Raw genomic sequence first — 7,486 nt, forward strand, 5'->3', positions numbered from 1 at the left:
CCTTATGCCAGACTTAAACAGACGCCAACTGGTTGACGCTACGATCAATCTAGCAGCGCCTTGTAGCATCGAAAGCTCCAGCACGCACTCTATCTCGGCAGTACTTCCTGCGAAACCCGCAACTGCTGGTGCGTGTCTAGAGCTCATCAACAGTTTCTTCGAGCGGTTTGTGGCCAAGGAAGGCCAAATTATAGGACCAACTGCGAAGACCCAGTATCACATCGTCACGACTGGATGCCCAGTTTATTCAAAGCCTCGTTAGATAATCGGGGAAAAACTTCAAGCAGCGAAGGCAGAATACAGGGAACTGCTTCGAGCAGGGATCATACGGCCGTCGAGCAGTCCCTACGCCAGTCCTATCCACATAGTCAAGTCGCCATCTGGGAAGCTTCGCCCGACGGGTGACTACAGAGGTCTAAACGCCCAAACCGTTCTTGATCGCTACCCAATCCCGAGGATTAGCGATTTGCTTCTTCTTCATGGAAAGAAAATCTTCTCAACTGTTGATCTCAAGAAGGCATACTTCCAGATTCCCGTAGCTCCTGAGGACGTCCAGAAAACAGCAACCACAACTTCGTTTGGTCTGTTTGACTTTCTCGGAATGCCCCTTGGTTTGAAATATACTACACAAACGTTCCAACGATACATGCATAGCATATTTAGACATCTCAGTTATGTTTCCGTCTTCATAGATGACATTCTTATCTCATCCAGCACCATGGAAGAGCATCTTAATCACCTGCGGACTGTCCTGAGTATCCTACTTGAAAATGGTCTGAAAATCAATTGGGACAAGTGTCAGTTCGGTCAACAGGAAGTAAATTTCCTTGGCTTCAAGATAAATGCCGATGGGTTTCGGCCACCAGCCGAGGAGGTTAAGGCTATTCTCAACATTCCTAAACCTGCAACTATCCATGACATGAGGAGATTCCTGGGAGCAATTAACTATTTCAGAATGCAAATTCCACATGCGGCTGAATCGCTCTGCTCAACGAGTGCGTCAGAAGCATGAAGAAAAAGGACAGAACCCCGATAGTATGGACGTCGGAGTTAGAAAAAGCTTTCGAGGACAGTAAGAAATCGCTCACAGTGGTAACATCCTCGACTTATTTGCATCCAAATTCACCCATCATCCTCACGGCCGACGCGTCTGCAACGGCTGTTGGAGGGTCCCTCGAGCAACTAATCGACACTAAGCACTCTCCACTTGGCTTCTATTCCAGGAAGCTGTCCGTTACAGAATGCAACTACAGTCCATACGATCGCGAGCTACTTGCAATCTATAGTATGCAACGTTCAAAAACTTTGCGCACATTGTTGAAGGCAAAGAGTTCGTAATTAGGACTGATCATAAACCACTCACCAAGGTTTTCCAGCAACGCCCGGACAAAGCATCTCCACAAAAGTTACATCAACTGGACTACATAGGCCAATTCTGAACAACGATCGTTCACATTCCAGGAGAGCATAACGTCGTCGCGGATGCGCTGTCAAGAATCTGCACCATCAACATGCCCACGAGGCTCAGTGCGCAACGCAAGTCATTAGTGAGGCTCAGGCTGAATACGAAGCTTCACCGAAACGCGAAACCATTCACGTATGTGGTCTTCAACAGATTGAGTTAGACGGATATCGTTTCCTTTGTGAAGTCTCAACAGGAGTAGTACATCCGTACTTACCACCCTCTCTGAGAAGGATAGCATTCGACGTCATTCATGGCCCTGCTCATCCGAGCGGTATAGAGACAGCAAGGAAGATTTGAGAAAAATACTTCTGGCCTGGCATTCGCAAAGATGCACTAACTTGGTCGCGTAAATGTGTGCATTCCGTGTCAGAGGGCGAAAATCCATCGCCACACACGGAATCACCCTGCCAGTTTGGACATACCAAAAGCAAGATTTAACCATGTACACTTGGATATAGTGACTATGCCTCTTGTTAACGAGTACAGGTACTGTCTCACGCTTATAGATAGGTATACACGATGGCCTCAAGCGATCCCGCTGAAAAGGGCGACATCACTGGAAGAAGTGGCCACCGCATTCTACACTGGCTGGATTGCTACTTTTGGCATACCGCTAACCATCACTACAGACCAAGGACCGCAGTTCGAGTCTGCACTTTTTAGCTCATTGGCAAAGCTAATTGGAGCAAAACGTATACGCACAACACCTTATCACCCTCAATCTCACGGGATGGTTGAACGATTCCATATAACGTTCAAGGCCGCACTGATGTGTCAGCCTAGCTCTGCATGGACTGAGCTGCTTTTAGGACTAAGAACAGCATACAAGGAGAACATCAAGACTGCGCCTGCCGAGCTCACTTTCGGATCAACAATTAGAGTTCCAGGAGAATTTTTTGTAGCTAAGGATCTTCCGCAATCACTGGTAACCTTCCTAGACCATCTGCGAAAGCATTTTGAGGTCATACGGCCGACACCTACTTCGTACCATGTCAGGACTAAACAATTCATGCATGGAGATCTTCACACATGCACACCCATGTCTTCAAGTTGAGAGTTCCAATTAAACTGTCGCTTACACCGCCCTACTCTGGACCTCATCGAGTAATAAAACGGTTGGACGACCAGCGATACGTCATAGACGTCAGCGGAAATCCACAAACCATATCAACCTCGATGCTAAAACCAGCGTACATCTCTTCGGACGAGTCGTTACTAACTCAACGGCAAGCAAGAGAAACCCAGTCTAGATAGGTATCATTTCAGGTACTCCTTACGCAGCCAGCAGGTTCACAGGGAGCAACCAGTTCACAGTCCACGCCAGGAACACTAAGGTTCTTCCTAACTAGCACCAGGTCATAACCTTCATAAGAGTTGCCCTCTGACCAGGCAACTTCTAGGGAGGGAGTGGCTGTGGCGGTTACGCCAAGCTTACGTCAGCAGGTACGAGATGGCAGCACTCCTCAGTCGTCGGTAAGGCGACTGCGCAAGCAAACGCTCGTTCCCTGCAGCGAGTTCGCATGGCAGCAGTCAGTCTCTCACCGGTGCTCGAGATAGTTGGTAACACTTTTGCCAGCTCCTCGTAGCAACTATTTAGTTGCTCTAGCACCAACGAGAACCACTCGTCAGACTATACTTGAATTCCCACAGCTCTGGGGGAGCAAGCACAAGTGTAAATAAGGTTACATACAGTCAATTGTAATCTAATCAATAAACTCAGTTAAACTTCTACAGTCTAGTTCATTTCCCTAGCGCGCGAAGCAACCTTTAACATTTATAATTTTTTTCTTTCAAAATTGCATATTTTTCTGCTAGAAGATAGATTATCCGCCAAGCATGCGCAGTAATACGTTAACTTCAACTGCTGATCTACCTGACGAAAATCTTTTCATTTTAGTTATTTTTAGGGGGGTACAAATTCTAGGAGAGTATTTGCCAAGTGGCACTAATTAAGATCAAGCTAACATTATATTTTTTTTTTAAGGAGATCAATCATTTTTGACCAGGTCATCTTAATGCGTCTGTGCGCATTATCTGATGCTATGACCTTTTCTCAGACTGAACATTTTTTTGGAGTTACGTACTTTTACATAATACCGGGAAACTTATTAATTGAAACTTTGTTTAACATGCTAATTCATGATAATTACGGAGTAAATAGAGTAAGTAAACTGTTATATACAATAATCTGTACGTACATACATACATATACAATACATAACCTACTATGAATTAACTACAAGTTTTGGAGATCATGTACATAGAGACTATGAACCAATTTTGATTTATGATAACAAAACAATTCAATTATAAGAAATGAACATTCATTTACCTTTTAGTCTTAAATAAATACAAATATTTTATATTTTTCGACCTATCTTCTTGTAAAGTCCCCTTAACAACTAAAACAAATTTATACTTTAGCTTGTTTATCAGCACTCGACATGGAAAACTAACTGCAGCAGCTTGGAGTCAGCAGCTGAAAGTCGAAAGTTGAAGGTTGAAATTTCAAAAGCAACTTTTGATGTCTTCTAACATCTTTAGGTGAGATATATGTTGCAAGTAACTTTGTTTATTTTAAATAATAATTAAACTAAAAGTAACTAACTAACTAAGAACTAATAACTAATAACTATCTAACTAAGAATATTAATGAAACACTATTTAATATGCTACAGTTGAATAATGCAATGACCCATGGATCAGACAAATATGGTTTGTCTCAACTGCCATCAGCCAGGAACGAATCTTTTGCGATGCTGCTTACTTGCACATCTATAAACAATTAACAGTATGCAAGAATACTTATTATTTTAAATATAAAAAACAAACAGATATTTAGCTAAATGGATACTTACTTTTTACCAGATATTTATTCATTTTATTTGTAGTATGGCTTTCTCAATTGCTGCTTTTATCAAATCAAAACACATTCTGTTGATTGATTCATCCTTTGATTCCAGAAGAGCTGCATATAATATTTTTATGAAATTTTGTTTCTCAAGCCTGAGATCATTAAGATCAGTTCTTGCTCGTACATATGTTAATTTTGCAACCTCTTTTGGAACTGAAGCAATCCATTTAAATGGCAACTTTCTACTGAACGGCCCATCTGCCAAATTTGATGTTATGACGTTATTTGCAGAATTGCTGTTTGTAACCACTGGTATTTTTTTCTTTATATTTATTGATACAATGTCTTTGTACTCATCTAAGATTTTTAAATTCTCTATGTCAGTGTTGTCATGAATATTTTCTTCATTGCTCATTAGTTCATTAAATACTTCGTATAAAATTTCTCTTTTATTCTGGGTATGAAAAATTGGCACATTATTATGACATATGATTCTCCAGAAATATTAATTGCCTGTTCAGCATCGTCACTAACGAATTCATTTCATAACTTTTTCAAATTAAGTTTCACAAACTTCTGCCTCATTTTCTGCCAGATTGTTTTGAGATCTGATGCTAATATAAAAAAATAATATTAATCTTTCATATTCACTTTAATTAATAAAAAGAATGGCCCAGAAATTACATACCTTTTTGCATTTAATACTTCACATGCTTGAAAAAATTTACAGTTTTATTTCTATTTCCACGTTTGACGTTATTTTTTTCAAATAAAATTTTATTATCATTCTTGATAATGATTACTACAATGAACTTTTGTTTGTAATCTATTTTAATGTCTTCATAAACAGCGAAAAAATCGTTAATTAAGACAAAGAGAAGATTGAAAATTGTGTATATTTTTGACGAATTGCGAAACAATGCGTTCGAGTCCTTATGTGTATTGAAAAGTATATCTACATACACATCATACACACTGTACAATTTTACAATTCTAGTCCTAAAACAAGCAAGAATACGTACAATTTGTAAAATTACATTTTCTTGCGGTATAAATTTTGATATTTCAGTTTTTTTCTATTAATATAAAATTTGACAATTTTGCCAATTATTATGGAAATTCAATTAATTTAGAATAGTTAGGAACCGAAAAAGAAAACACCTTTTTTGACACTTTGATTAACTTTTATATGAATAATCCTGAATTGAATGAAAAGATGGAAGAAGAATATTTAGTTACTGCAAAAAAATTAGAGAAGTTGACTTTCAGCTTATTTGAAGGAACTGAATATCATCAAATCAAGTCATAACCTAAATGTTCATGTGATTGTATATCAATATATACTATTATTTGTTAAACAATTTTTTATGTTGATTATAATTTTATAATAAAATAAAATAAAATTTATATTCTTCCAGTTCCTGACATCATTCGTATATGGCAAAATTTAGTAAAAAAATTCAAACAACTATTGTCAGAAGACAATTCTGGCTCAGGAGTTGGTACAAACAACTTCATCTATTTTGAAAATTTAGCTTTTCTAAGATCTACTTTCGAAAATAGATGAACACTATCATTTATCAGTCTTTTGTCTAAAACTACTGGAGACAATGGTAAGTTCTGGTTGTGGACAGTTTTTTTGTATAACATTGACTAATAATTTTATTTTTTTATTCTTAGGTGCCTCATCAGAATATGAGCCTACTCTTCAATGACAATGTCAACATAGAATATTATTCCTGCCAGATTTTCAAAACCACCTAAAATCCATGTAGCATTCATTGGTGAGGGTTCTTTGTTGGCCTATACGTCTACATCATGTACATCAAAACGTGTACCTTTAAAAATACCTGAATATAATGGATTTGCTAAGAAAAAATTTTAATTTATGACAAACGATGAGGAGAGGATGCAAGTCATTAGCCAAAAGTTGATACAAACGTTAGATAATATTAAAAGCTTTACATAATACAGTACATATTTCAAGTATAATCTTTTTTACTGTAGATTCACCTTTATTATAAAACCATTTACTTTTCTTGATAGAATCAGCATGGGCTAAATAACTGAAAGAAAGACATTTGATATTTGAAATACACATTCATAAAAAGAATTGTATTTTTAGGCATTTCATAAGAATATACTTTAGAGTTAATGCCAATCTTAATTCTGATGATAGAGGAGGTCTTCTACTTCTTTTAATTAGACTATTTCCTACAAGAAACAAATATTCGAACGTCTGTATACTCATTCTTGTAAAACTCATGAACTCTTCTTCGCCATTCAGTTCAAAATATTTAAACAGACTTTGATAACTACCATATCCAGTGAAATAGTTGTTTTGTATAAGAGGTTTGCTCCACCATCGTCTGAATCATTTTTTTCTTTCTTTCATACGTTCAAATAATTCTTCATATTCAACTCCTAATTCGACTAATTGTAGTTGTAAATTCAACAAATACCTATTATTTCCCATCTGCTAAAGAGAAAATTTATACAGGGTATCTAAAGTCTGGAAACACCCAAATAACTTTCCAGGTGATTTATTTTTAAAATATGTCAAGGTCACTTTTGAAGTAATTTTCAACAAGGAATTCAATGGTGAACTTAGATTTGACCTTGAAAATGACCTTGACGGTTTTTTTCAAGGCCAGGTCAACTTTTTTAAATGGAAAGCACCTTTTCTTATATCAACATTCGAAAGAACGGGAAGTTTTACGTTCAAAATCATTGACGTCAAAAATTTCCCGTTGACCTTAAAGGTCATTCAAAGGTCATTTAATTCTGAGGCCTCTCACGAGAACTCAATTGATAGAAATAGACCAGAGCTTGTTTTAGTTGTTTTAATTAATCGCAATTAGCGATGACCTCAAACTCGACCTTGTTTGTATCCTGCAAGGTCATTTCAAGGTCAAAGTGTTTTTCTGATGTCCTCATCTGATATCGTCAATGGAAAGAGCAGAAGTTCTCATTCTTTTACTTTTAGCGTTACCCAGAAATATCTACTGGTTTTACTATCTACTGGTATTATTAATACTACCCTTTTAAGCTGCTCTGGTATGCTCGTCAAAAAAATTTCCAGTGCAATAGTTTACAATTCAAATAATATTTTACTTGTTTCTGAATTTTCATAATTTGATTAGCTTTTGGATACAGTCTACTATAAA

The 7,486-nt window shown here is 37.2% G+C and overlaps 1 protein-coding gene and 1 long non-coding RNA gene across 6 annotated transcripts; both read left to right on the forward strand.

Moving 5' to 3' along the window:
- The first annotated feature begins 1,008 nt into the window (after positions 1-1,008).
- Positions 1,009-2,519, forward strand: LOC131675117 (uncharacterized). Its single transcript, XM_058953962.1, has 3 exons — positions 1,009-1,285; positions 1,462-1,597; positions 1,952-2,519. The coding sequence occupies exons 1-3, from the start codon at positions 1,009-1,011 to the stop codon at positions 2,517-2,519; spliced, it is 981 nt and encodes a 326-aa protein (XP_058809945.1).
- Positions 2,520-3,434: 915 nt separating this feature from the next.
- Positions 3,435-6,424, forward strand: LOC131675154 (uncharacterized). Of its 5 annotated transcripts, none has more exons than XR_009303003.1 (6): positions 3,439-3,627; positions 3,890-4,009; positions 4,144-4,355; positions 4,429-4,631; positions 5,738-5,932; positions 6,000-6,424. It is a non-coding gene; the product is annotated as an uncharacterized LOC131675154 (long non-coding RNA). The 5 variants fall into 5 exon arrangements; XR_009303004.1 differs by having other exon boundaries at positions 3,440-3,627; positions 4,144-4,256; positions 4,357-4,631; XR_009303005.1 differs by having other exon boundaries at positions 3,483-3,627; positions 4,144-4,256.
- Positions 6,425-7,486: the final 1,062 nt, after the last annotated feature.

Source organism: Phymastichus coffea, unplaced genomic scaffold, assembly GCF_024137745.1.
Source record: "Phymastichus coffea isolate CEN01 unplaced genomic scaffold, Cenicafe_Pcof_1.1 PCOF00016, whole genome shotgun sequence".
Taxonomy (NCBI): Eukaryota; Metazoa; Arthropoda; class Insecta; order Hymenoptera; family Eulophidae; genus Phymastichus; species Phymastichus coffea.

Bases quoted from the DNA above. Each gene is read 5' to 3' on its own strand.
- LOC131675117 (XM_058953962.1), top strand. From the start codon at position 1,009: ATGAAGAAAAAGGACAGAACCCCGATAGTATGGACGTCGGAGTTAGAA. The intron at 1,286-1,461 runs GTATGCAACGTT...TTCACATTCCAG, and splicing joins CGAGCTACTTGCAATCTATA to GAGAGCATAACGTCGTCGCG. The intron at 1,598-1,951 runs GTATGTGGTCTT...TAACGAGTACAG, and splicing joins CGAAACGCGAAACCATTCAC to GTACTGTCTCACGCTTATAG.